The sequence below is a fragment of the Peromyscus eremicus genome, chromosome 17 (genome assembly GCF_949786415.1).
Source record: "Peromyscus eremicus chromosome 17, PerEre_H2_v1, whole genome shotgun sequence".
Lineage (NCBI taxonomy): Eukaryota > Metazoa > Chordata > Mammalia > Rodentia > Cricetidae > Peromyscus > Peromyscus eremicus.
Window position 1 is genome coordinate 58,541,528 of NC_081433.1, and position 13,225 is coordinate 58,554,752.

The window sequence follows — 13,225 nt, forward strand, 5'->3', positions numbered from 1 at the left end:
CCTTTCTCGGTCAGGATCATGATATTCAGCTGAACCTGGCTTTGAACTCTTAATCCTGCTGTCTGAGCCTCCCGAGAGATGGGATACCAGGCATGTGCCACCACACTGAACAGAAGTGCCCACTGGGTGAATGTGCTGTGCATCAGTAGCCAGGCGGATGACGCACCTGGCTAACTGAAGAGCGGGGTGGGGGCTGAGGGCTGCCAAATGGACTCCAGAGAGGAAGTCAAACCGCAGCCTGGGGTGGGAGGACTGGGCTGGAGTCAGGGAGTGAGTTTGACGGAGGTGGCATTTGAAAGCGGGCACAGTTCACCTATCCACTGACCCTCCCACTCCCCTTGTCTTTCTTCTTCCGTCTGTTCGTCTATCCACCCTTCCAGTCTTCCCTCCACACTTTACCAGTCTGCCCATCCATCCGTCAGCCTCCCACCCTCACATTCGCACATCTTCCCACCCACCACCCACCTTTCCATCCATCCACCTACTTCCCATCCATCAACACCCACACACACCAATCGGTCCATCCTCCTGCTTCCTCATCCCACCTACTCACCCGTCCACCTGGATCTCAGCCACTTGGGGAGCTGCAGTGAGAGGCTCTCTTGAGCCCAGGAGTCAAGGCTGATCTGGGCAATAACAAAATGAATAATTAGTTTAATTAACTCATTGATGGAGAGGTGCCCTTGGAGGAGAATCCCTGCCTTGAGGAAGAGCTCCAGGCAGAGGGAGCACGGTCAGCAGAGCCTGGTGGCTGGCAGCTATTCTGTGTCCAGGAGGCAGGGGGATGGATGGACACAGACAGCGAGGCAGGAAGGGTGACAGGGCCTGGGGTTGAGGTGTCCCAGCTTCTCGTCTGCGGTCCTGTAAGAGTTGGGGCTCATGGGTGTGGCAAGGTTCAGCCAGGAGGTGACACACCTCTTTTTATTGCAGAGAACAGCGTCCTGTACACCGAGCTTCTGGCCAGGCTCCTTTTCTTTGCTACGTCGCATCCAGCGATGATCGGGCAGCTGTGCCAACAAGCCCAGAGCTGGTTCCGTGCCTGCCCACACCCAATGCTGGTGCCCCTGGCAGGATTCCTACAGCCACCCGGGGGACCGCTTCGAGCCACTCTCACTGGGTGTCACAAAGGTGAGTGTCCCCAACATCACAAAAACACACCAGCTCACTGTGTACCCGGGGGACCAGATGCCAGATATTTGGGGCTGCTCTCTGGGGCTCCCCTCTGCCAGACCGGAGGCCCCAGGTGCCACTGGGACCCTCCCTTGCTGTCTCATGACTAGGCCTTCTCTGTCCCTGGGGACTGTAGATTACTGCTGTAAATACTGCTAATGAGCCTGGAGCTGGCAGATGCCTCTGAGGTTCTGTCCCAGAGAGCTGCTGGCTACAGCGTCCCACAAGCTGGAGGGGCATGCCAGGCAGTCTGCAAGTGTAGAGTGAAGCTGGCCACCCTGACGGATGACAGGGACCGGGCTAAGACTTCACACTAGAATGCCAGGGGGAAAGAGGCCTTAGGGTTTGACACACCTTGTCACTATGTCACCCACCTACTCACCTGTGCACACACAATCCATCCATCCACCCACCTCTGCACACACAATCCATCCATCCACCTGTGCACACACAATCCATCCATCCACCCACCTCTGCACACACAATCCATCCATCCACCCACCTGTGCACACACAATCCATCCATCCACCTTACACACACAATCCATCCATAACCCACCTGTGCACACACAATCCATCCATAACCCACCTGTGCACACACACAATCCATCCATCCACCCACCTGTGCACACACAATCCATCCATCCACCCACCTGTGCACACACAATCCATCCATCCACCTTACACACACAATCCATCCATAACCCACCTGTGCACACACAATCCATCCATAACCCACCTGTGCACACACACAATCCATCCATCCACCCACCTGTGCACACACAATCCATCCATCCACCCACCTGTGCACACACAATCCATCCATCCACCTTACACACACAATCCATCCATCTACCTGTGCACATACAATCCATCCATCTACCTGTGCACACACAATCCATCCATCCACCTTATACACACAATCCATCCATAACCCACCTGTGCACACACAATCCATCCATCCACCTTACACACACAATCCATCCATAACCCACCTGTGCACACACAATCCATCCATAACCCACCTGTGCACACACAATCCATCCATCCACCTTACACACACAATCCATCCATAACCCACCTGTGCACACACAATCCATCCATCCACCCACCTGTGCACACACACAATCCATCCATCCACCCACCTGTGCCCACACAATCCATCCATCCACCCACCTGTGCACACACAATCCATCCATCCACCTTACACACACAATCCATCCATCCACCCACCTGTGCACACACAATCCATCCATCCACCTTGCACACACAATCCATCCATCCACCCACCTGTGCACACACAATCCATCCATAACCCACCTGTGCACACACACAATCCATCCATCCACCCACCTGTGCACACACAATCCATCCATCCACCCACCTGTGCACACACAATCCATCCATCACCCACATGTGCACACACACTCCACCCACCCACCCACCCATCCATCCGTCCTTCCATCATACTTTCCTTCAGTATCCACGTTGCCACCTTATATCTATTCTTTTTTAAGATTTCTTAGGCTGAGTGGTGGTGGTGCACACCTTTAACCTTAGCAAAGGCAGGTGGATTTTTTAAAAAAATTATCTCTGTGTGTGTGTGTGTGTGTGTGTGTGTGTGTGTGTGTGTGTGTGTTACACATGTATGGGGATTCCCATAGAGGCCAGAAGAGGCTGTCGGATCTCCTGGAGCTGTGAGCTGCCTGATGTGGGTGCTGGGAACTGAACCAGGTCCTCTGAAAGAGCAGAGCTGAGCTGTCTCTGCAGCGCCCCCCCCCATGTCTCCCACCACCACTGTCCTCACTCTCCCACTCCCCTCACCAGGCTCCCCCACCCATGCTCTGTAACACGAATCTTGAATCGGTCTTTTAATAAAAAGCCCAGAGCCAGATATTGAAAGATCAGGGAGACAAAGGAACAAGCCACAGCTACTTCTCACCTCGCCAACTCCACAAATCCTCTGACTGAATGTCTCTGAGTCCTCAGCCAAAAGGGATCCAGCCGAAAAAGCTTTAGTTCCTGTCTCCTCACGCCTTATATACCTTTCTCCACCCAACCATATTACTTCCTTCCTAGTGCTGGGATTAAAGGTGTGCACCACCACTGCCTGGCTTTGTTTCTCTCTTAAACTGAGTCAATCTCATGTAATCAAGGGTGGCTGCCCCCCCCCAGACAGGGTTTCTCCATGTTGTTTTGGTGCCTGTCCTGGATCATGCTCTATAGACCAGGCTGGCCTTGAACTTACAGAGATCTGCCTGGCTCTGCCTCCCGAATGCTGGGATTAAAGGCGTGCGCCACCATGGCCCAGCCAGAGTGGCTTTGAACTCACAGAAATCCAGACAGATCTCTGCCTCCCAAGTGCTAGGATTAAAGGTGTGTGCCACCACTGCCTGGCCTCTATGTTTAATCTTGTGGCTGCTCCTGATCTTCAGGTAAATTTTATTAGGGTACACAATATGTCACCACAATGCTCTCTCCTCTCTCCCGGTGCTCACAGCCACTTACCAGCTCACCCTGTAACTATGACCCTCACCCACCCACCCTCCTCCTTTTCCCTCCTTTTCTCTGCTGTTCACGTTATCTCTCATCATTGTGAGACCCACTCAGGGCTCCAGTTCTTTCCGTCTCACTCCCCAGGCAACTTCTCTCCACAATAGAAAATGTCAACGCCCAGAGGCCCACGGGGAAATGACTCAGCGGTGCTGTGCTGAGAACTTTTAGCAAAGGAGTCTAGTAAGAATGGCTGTGCTGATTAGAAGGATCCAAGTGGAGCACTTGAACCGGAGCCCACACAGTGTGCCCCATCTTTCCACTGAGCACAGCACAAACAAACGGCATCCCTAGGGTGTTGGGACAAGGACAATGGCTGCTGCAGCACTTACCATCGTAGTGACATTACAGCCAGTGAGGAGGGGGAAAGGGGGGTGGGGCTGGTGGACCTCTTCCTATTAGAGGCAACACCTAGAAGAATGTGTTTCTACTCTTATGTCATTGACTAGTACTAGGACATCTCCAACTGTAAGGCTGTGAGAAAATAGTCTCCTTGTGTGAGCATGGGTATAATCTCTGTCTCTGTCTCTCTCTGTCTCTGTCTCTCTCTGCTCTGGGGATGGTGTAGATAACTATATGCTCAGATAAAAACACATGAACTGTGGGGCCTTCTTACTAAGTGGAGAACATAAAATGACTATGAGTACAGCCACAGATGAATCAGTGATGCTGTGACCGATTAGTGATGTCTGTCATGGCATAGGCAGGGGAAGTTACCACTTAGAGGCATGTTCCCATCATGTCTGGGACAGGGAAGCAGCTGTGCTCTCTGTGCTTGTCATGTTAGGGAATGAGGAGGCTCCCCCAACTCTGGGCTTCAGTTTCCTTATTTGTTTAAGTGGGAAAAAAATGTGAGTTAATGTTTAAGATAAAGAAAGAAAATATGGGTCTGTGTTAGCTGGGCCAACCATGACTTAACAGCCTCCAGCAAACAACCATATCACATCTGGGGAAACTGAGGTATGCAAAAGGCACAGGACCCCCTCAAGGGCATTTAGAAAAGTCTGTTTTCTCCATACCTAAGCTATGTTTCTTTTTGCTTTTTAAAAATTCATTAATTTTATTTTTATGTGAACAAGAGTTTTGCATGTGTGTCTGTGCACCCAGTGTATGTCTAGTGCTTATGCAGGCCGGAAGAGGGCACTGGGTCCCCTGGAACTGGAGTTACAGATGGTTCTGAGCTGCCATGTGAGTGCTAGAGGTCAAACCCACATCCTCTACAAGAGCTGCTGTTTTAAATATATAGCGGCACTGTTACTGGGTGAAAAAGTCACGACAAAACCCAGTATCAGAGCTTTATTGCAGGGGGACGGAAGAGAGTAACCAAGCCTGGGGGAGATACACGTGCAGAGGGGCGGGGGAGGAGAGAACAGAGAGAAGAGAAGGGAGGAGTCTGTGTCTGGCTTTTTTAAGGATTCCCCTGCACATGCACAGGTGGGCTCTGGAGCTACGCCACGCATGCACTGATTGCGTGATCTCACTGTGCGCATTTGTGCAATCATACAGCGCACTGATGACGTAAGACCCCTTGTTTAGCTACTGAACTGCACATGTGCAGTCATGCAGCTGGAGTGGTGGAATCCTAACATTCTAGACTTTTTGCTTATTATAAAAAAAGCAGGTGAACAGGAATAGGGGTGTCATTTCTCTCAAAAAACTGCTTTCAGCTGACTTGGTGGGCGTCGGTTGACTCTTATGGGGGTAGAGAAGGGGGCTTCTGAGGTAGACAGGCATCCTGGGGTCATCTGCTGCTTTGGGAATCATCTGACAAGTTGCTGTCCGGGTGGATTCAAGCTGGTTCCAGAGCTCGCTAACTTGTTCAGGTGGATTGTCTGGAGCTCAGAAAAATTTTGGAACATATTAAGAAACAGCCATGAGAAAATTAAAGTCTTGGGCTGGTGACTATGATATTGTAGTGTTAAGTGTTTAGCACTCTGCTTACATTGGTTAGTGAGAGAGAGAGAGAGAGAGAGAGAGAGAGAGAGAGAGAGAGAGAGAGAGAGAGAGAGAGAGAGATTGGAACATGTTTTTAATTTTTTACCTGAGATAAGCCTTATCAGAGACAGATTATTTTAAGACAACTGTTTTCTTATCCAGGAGATACAGGTGATCAGTTGCTGAGAGCTTTTAACAGTAATAGATGTTTATATTAAAGTCTGGTGTTTTTTTTTTTTTTTTTTTTTTTTTTTTGCAGAGCCCAGATACTTTTGGGTCTGGGGGTATAAATACCTTTGGACTGTTATTGTTCCTTACCACCTGGGTATACTTGATGGTCCTTGGACTCCAGCTCTATGGTGATCCTATAACAATTAGCTGAGTAGTTAATTAGAAGAGGGAACTAGGAAGAGAAAAGCTTGTGGGGTGAGACCTCATTCTTCTGGAATTGGTGACAAGGCAGTGGATCCTGGTGTCCTCTGGAACTTGAGAGAGAGCAGGGCCCTGTCTGTGTCACTGTGCATGAGGAGGAGAAGCACTGCTGACCGGTCTGGAGTGAGGCACATGGAGGGAGCAAATGAAATGAAAGCTCCTACCTTAGTTGGAAAGTCTCTTCCCATTAGGTACCCCTGAAAGCACAATTAAGTCTGGTGAGGTGGATAAGGCTGTCCCCCTACCCCAACAATAGGGAAATGAGAAGGAGAGGTGGGACCCCAAAACTCCCTCAGGACTGAGTAAGTGGCTCAGTGTCCAACAGGAAGGAAACAGAACGCCCCATGCTGCATCCTGGGTTCCCTGTGAGCCCATGGCCAAGCCTAGGAGGTCTGCTGGAGGTCTTTGATGTCCCCAGGCCACGAGGTGCATGAGGGCAGTCAGCTGACCTGTTATCTCTCTAGGTGGCACTTTGAACAAGGCTCAGTTGATGGTCCGGCAGGGCACACACAAACCGCATGGCTTTCTAAAACAGGGACCTGGAAGCCCTTATGCAGCTGCTCAGATGGTGTGTGCCAGCACTTGGCAATTCTGTTCATGGGCTTTCTCATCTCTCCCATGGTACCTTAAATGTCACAGCTGAAACTTCTGTCTGTGGGGTCAAGAGACCTTGCTCTTCAGATACTTAAGTTTATCCCTAATGTCAGGAAGCTCTGGGAGACAAGAGATGGATTTTATTCTGTGTCTTGAATTACTTTTTTTTTTTTTTTGATAGTTTGCTGGCTTGAGGACAGCTTTAGGAAGACCTTCCAGGAGGCAGGCTGTAAACCGATCTCTGGCTAGAGAGCCTTCTGGATTATTATGATCTCAATGTGGGTCCTGATCATAAACTCATTTGCATGTGTCCTAGCCTGCTTCCAGAACTGTCTGTGCTTAGAGCAGAGGTCAGATAGGCAGAGGTTGTTTGGAGTCGGAGATTACTCAGGTTCAGGAATGCACGTGGTCAGGAGAGAGAGAGAGTCAGAAAGGGAGGGTTTAGAGCTTAGGTAAAAGCATGGGGATAAGGTAACGCTTTTCATTTGCCTGTTCGCTGGCAGAAGTTAGATAATTCCCATGAAATATCAGGGTCCAAGCAGCCGTTACGTTACCAGATTTACTGGTATCTGGGGATATTTAAGGCATTTCTCAGAGGAGGAGTGGGACCAAGGGGAGGAAGCCCCCATGTCCCATGACTGCAATCAAGAGAAAAAAATAAAAAATTAAAATAAAAAATGGGATCCCAGACTCCCATCCTGGGCATCCCCGAGGGTAGGTAATCTGTGGATCGACATCAGCACAAGTTACCCAACCTGTCATCACGGGAGGGGCAAGGGCTGAGAGGGCATGCGTACCAGAGGATCCCCCTGGGAGTTCAGACAGCATTCAATACTTTGTCAAGAGAGAATGTGTCATAGTACACAGCCCGGGGACCTCCCCCTCCCCGGGGGTCCGGCACAAGAAATATATCTCAGGCTACAGTCACTGGAAATGGAGAAGGATTGGAAAGGGAAAACTCACCAATGCGGGGCAGTCCTGGCTGCTGGGCAAATGAAAAACGCAGAGTGGGCAGTCGTAGGTCTAATAAACCTCGGTACAGGGTCCCAGACGCAGAGCGCTAGGAGAGCCTGTCTCCTCACAGCGCCAACGTTGTTTTAAATGTATAGAGGCGCTGTTACTGGGTGAAAAGGTCATGAGACGTGACAAAACCCAGTATCAGAGCTTTATTAGGAGGAGGGGGATGGAAGAGAGTGACCAAGCCTGGGGGAGACACACATGGGGGGGGGGGGAACAGAGAGAAGAGAGGGGAAGAGTCTGTGTCCGGCTTTTTAAGGATTCCCCTGCACATGCGCCACGAATGCGCTGATTGCATGACCGTGCTATGCGCAATTGTGTGATCATGCAGCGCACTGATGACATAGGACGTAAGACCCCTTACTTAGCTACTGAACTTACTTAGCTACTGAACTGTGCATGTGTGGTCATGCAGCTGGAGTGGCAGAATCCTAACAAGAGCAGCCAGGGCTCTTAACCGCTGAGCTACCTCTCCAGCCTCTCCTCCGTGTGTGTGTGTGTGTGTGTGTGTGTGTGTGTGTGTGTGTGTGTGTGCATACTTACATGTGGATGGGCACACATCATCATCCAGCCTCTCCTCCGTGTGTGTGTGTGTGTGTGTGTGTGTGTGTGTGTGTGTACTTACATGTGGATGGGCACACATCATCATCCAGCCTCTCCTCCGTGTGTGTGTGTGTGTGTGTGTGTGTGTGTGTGTGTGTGTGCATACTTACATGTGGATGGGCACACATCATCATCCAGCCTCTCCTCCGTGTGTGTGTGTGTGTGTGTGTGTGTGTGTGTGTGTGCATACTTACATGTGGATGGGCACACATCATCATCCAGCCTCTCCTCCGTGTGTGTGTGTGTGTGTGTGTGTGTGTGTGTGTGTACTTACATGTGGATGGGCACACATCATCATCCAGCCTCTCCTCCGTGTGTGTGTGTGTGTGTGTGTGTGTGCATACTTACATGTGGATGGGCACACATCATCATCCAGCCTCTCCTCTGTGTGTGTGTGTGTGTGTGTGTGTGTGTGTGTGTGTGCATACTTACATGTGGATGGGCACACATCATCATCCAGCCTCTCCTCCGTGTGTGTGTGTGTGTGTGTGTGTGTGTGTGTGTGCATACTTACATGTGGATGGGCACACATCATCATCCAGCCTCTCCTCCGTGTGTGTGTGTGTGTGTGTGTGTGTGTGTGTGTGTGTACTTACATGTGGATGGGCACACATCATCATCCAGCCTCTCCTCCGTGTGTGTGTGTGTGTGTGTGTGTGTGCATACTTACATGTGGATGGGCACACATCATCATCCAGCCTCTCCTCTGTGTGTGTGTGTGTGTGTGTGTGTGTGTGTGTGTGTGTGTGTGTGTGTGCATACTTACATGTGGATGGGCACACATCATCATCCAGCCTCTCCTCCGTGTGTGTGTGTGTGTGTGTGTGTGTGTGTGTGTGTGTGTGTGTGTACTTACATGTGGATGGGCACACATCATCATCCAGCCTCTCCTCCGTGTGTGTGTGTGTGTGTGTGTGTGCATACTTACATGTGGATGGGCACACATCATCATCCAGCCTCTCCTCTGTGTGTGTGTGTGTGTGTGTGTGTGTGTGTGTGTGTGTGCATACTTACATGTGGATGGGCACACGCCATCACACATATGTAGGGCCCGATGTGGAATTAATGAGAGCGTAGATGCCTGACGGCCGGAGCAGATTTATTTTACAGCACCCACGCTGGGGTTTGTAGCTGCGAGGAAGGGAGAAGGGTCAGTTGCTTTGCTCTGTGTCTCCAAGTAGCTGGACCCAGGGACTGGAGCTGAGTTTAGGGCCTTTAGGTGTCTTCCTCGTCCCTCTGTACCTTACGCACTGAGAAGGAGTCCCCCGGTTGAACCCAGAGCTCACCAGTGCAGCTGTTCTAGCCAGACAGTTTGCTCTAGGCCCCCCAGCTCTGCTGCGTTTACATGGATTCTGGGAATTCGAACTCTGGTCCTCATGCTCAGCTGCAAGAGCTCCTCCATCCACTGAGCCACCCCTCCAGGACATGGGCTGGTGTTATCTGAGGCTAACCGCTGCCTCTCTGTTCAGTGAGGTCCAAACCCAGATCCACCCAGCAGAGACTATTAGCTATCCTCTATTTTCCTCTCCTAGTCTTCTTCTCTGTGTGTGAATGTGTGTGCAAGTGCTTGTGTGTGTGCTTGGGCATGTGTATATGTGTGTGCATGTGTATGTGAGTGCTTGTGTGTGTGCTTGGGCATGTGTGTATGTGTGTGCATGTGTGTGCAAGTGCCTCTGTGTGTGCATGTGTGTGTGTGTGCTTGGACACGTGTGTGTGTGTGTGTGTGTGTGTGTGTGTGTGCTTGAGCATGTGTGTGCTTGAGCATGTGTGTGCATGTGTGTATGCCTGTGCCTGTGTGTATGTGTGTGCATGTGTGTTTGTGTGTGTGTGCATGTGTGTGTACACATACCACAGTCCATGTGCAGAGGTCAGAGAATGATGCCACAGGGCCAGTTGTCTCCTTCTGCCTTTAGACAGTCCTGGAAATGGAGCTCAGGTGGCCAGGCTTGTGGGGAGAGCTCTTTATCTGTTGAGCCGTCCATCTGTCTGTCTGTCTGAGACAGGGTGTCACGTGGTGTCTCAGGCTGGCCTGGAACTCAGTTCACAGCTCAGGTTGGGTTTACGCTCCTGACAGTCCTCCTGCCTCAGGTTTAGCAACTGCCAGCTTCCGGTCCCAGCTCTGACTTGGGCATGAGCCTGCTGGGAACTGTTGCAGCAGTCACCACCAAACCATCTGGGCACGCTGACGCCTACGCTCTGAGCCCTGTGGAGTCTCACAGAGGTGACAAACGCCTGGCAGGACTGAAGTGAGCACCCCATCCACGGTTGCTCAGCATTCCCTGATGCTGTGTGACGACAGCTTCTGGAAGGGCCTGCGTGTCATCGCACTATGACCCACCTCCCGTGGCCTACGTCCTTGGGCTAGGCCCCACCCCTTGAAACTTCCAGAACCTCCCACAGCACCACCACAGGAGTCCTAGGCGTCTGTGGGGACTCTCCATGTTCAGATGGTGACACCTGTTTCACATCACCAGACACCAGGCACATCTTTGTCCCTAATTGCTGCATCTAAAAATGTAGGGGGAAAAGAATGTAGTTATGCAAAAACCCAGGGTGCAGAACTATCCCTGGGTGAGGACCATTGGCCAACCTGTGGTTTGGGCTATTTTCCTCTTTTAATTGTTGTTGTTTATCAAGACAGGGTTTCTCTGCTGCAGCCTCGCTGTGTAGACTAGGCTGGCCTTGAACTCAGAGATCTGCCTGCCTCTCTGCCTTTGAGTGCTGGGATTAAAGGTGTGCACCACCATGGCTTCCTTTTCAATTTTTATATGTTTATTTTAATAATATGTATGTGTGTATCTACGTATGTGCATGTGGGTGCAGTGCCCGCAGAGGCCAGAAGGTCCCCTGGAGCTAGAATTAGAAGTGGTTTTGAGCCTTACATCAGGCAAGAGCAAGTGGACATCACTTCTCCAGCTCCCCTGGTGTCAAAGGACAGACTAGGTGTCCATCCTCACCTTCCACCCTGTTTGTTTTATTTTATTTTTTTTCAGATTATTTATTTTATGCATCTGTCCAAATACATGCATTGGAGTGTATGTACAGATAGGAGCTGCCTTGTGGGTGTGGGGAACTGAACCCTGGCCCTCTGCAAGGGCAGGAGGAGATCTCAATGGCCGAGCCATCACGGCAGGCTTGCCCTCCGGCTTCGGGTGAGGCCCTGTGTCTTGCTCACTGCTGTGTACAGCAGACCACCTGGCCTTCAAGCTCCCATTCTCCCACCCTCCCTTCCATCTGCAGGAGGCTGGGGCTGCAGATGTGTGTCCTGATGTGTGTCCTGCTGTGCCTGGCTTCACATGGCCTCCCTTCCATCTGCAGGAGGCTGGGGCTGCAGATGTGCGTCCAGCTGTGCCTGGCTTCACATGGCCTCCCTTCCATCTGCAGGAGGCTGGGGCTGCAGATGTGCGTCCAGCTGCGCCTGGCTTCCCACGGGGCTCTGGGATCCAAACTCCCATCATCAGGCTTCCACAGCAAGTGCTTTGCTCAGTGAACCATCTCTCTAGCACCCTTTCCCATCACAGTCAGGGGCTGATGAGAGGGCTCAGTGGGTGGAAGGGCTTGCCACCAACCCCCGATGTCCTGGGTTCAATCCTGGGGACCCACATGACGGAAGATGACTGACCCCTGAAAGTTTTCCTCTGATCTATACACACACACACACACACACACACACACACACACACACACACACACACTTAATCTTAATTTTTATTTTATTTTATTTTAAGGTGCTGGAGAGGTGGCTCAGGAGTTAAGAGCACTTACTGATCTTACAGAGACCCCATTTCAGTTCCCAGTACTCATGTCTAGTGATCACAACCACCTACAACTCCAGCTCCAGGGAGCTGGTGTGGGCACCAGCACTCGTGTGTGTGTGTGTGTGTGTGTGTGTGTGTGTGTGTGTGTGTGTGTGATACACACACAATTTAAAGTAAAAATAAGTCTTTAATTAAAAAAAAAAATCCACAACTCGGGCAGTCTATCCGGGGCCCTCCTGGACCTTGGCTGAGGCCACGCTGTGGGCACCCAGGTCCTCACTGTTATCTTCATGTGTCTGCAGGCATCACCGCCGTAGCATGGAGCCTGGAAGAGAAGCTCCTGGTGGTGGGCACCCAGGATGGCGTCATGGTCGTGTGGGATGTGGAGGAACAACAGGTGGTCCCACGTTCTAACAGGACACACAGGTGACGAGTGGGAAGTGGGGTGGCTACACACTGTCCCCAGAGTGACTTCACCCTCACACACTGACAAACCCCTATGCTGGACACTCTGGGGTTTGGTCTTGCATCAGTCAGCTAGAACTGTGTAAAGATTCACCTCGCACATGGTGGCTGCAAACAAGCTTTTTATTTAAAAAGATGTATTGGGGGCAGGTGCTGGAAAGATTGGCTCAGTGGTTAGGAGAGCTTCTCCATCTTCCAAGGATCTGAGTTCAGTTCCAGCATCCATGTTGGGGGTTCACAACTGCCCCAGTAACTCCAGCTCCAGGACATCCGACACCTTCTCCTGGTCTCTGCAGACACCTGCAGACACAAAGACAGACATACAGACACATACACATACATGAAATCTTAGCCATATTTGAGCGAGGGAGCAGTGCTGGCGAGCTGGCTCAGCAGGTAAGGCAGTCGTCAATAATGGTGATGACCTGAGTTCAATTCCTGCAACCCTCATGGTGGAAAGAGAGAAACTTTCCAGGAGAAGAGGACAACTCCTGCAAGTTGTCCTCTAACCTACACACACACACACACACACACACACACACACACACACACACACACCACTAATAATAATAATAATAATAATAATAATAATATAATAATAATAAATGTTAATTAAGAAAAAAACTAAAGGTAGACTCACAACCAAAAAGTAGTCCCTTCTCTGCTTTCCTTTGTGGTGTGTGTGTGGGGGGGCATGGA

General features: G+C 50.8%; 1 protein-coding gene across 1 annotated transcript in view; it reads left to right on the plus strand.

Annotated features, from left to right (window-relative positions):
- The window catches only part of Nwd1 (NACHT and WD repeat domain containing 1), a 55,894-nt gene that overhangs the window by 18,016 nt on the left and 24,653 nt on the right, over window positions 1-13,225 (plus strand). The window contains 3 exon segments of the mRNA XM_059244701.1: window positions 931-1,128; window positions 12,364-12,464; window positions 12,466-12,487. Of these exon segments, the coding sequence (XP_059100684.1) occupies window positions 931-1,128; window positions 12,364-12,464; window positions 12,466-12,487 (321 nt within the window).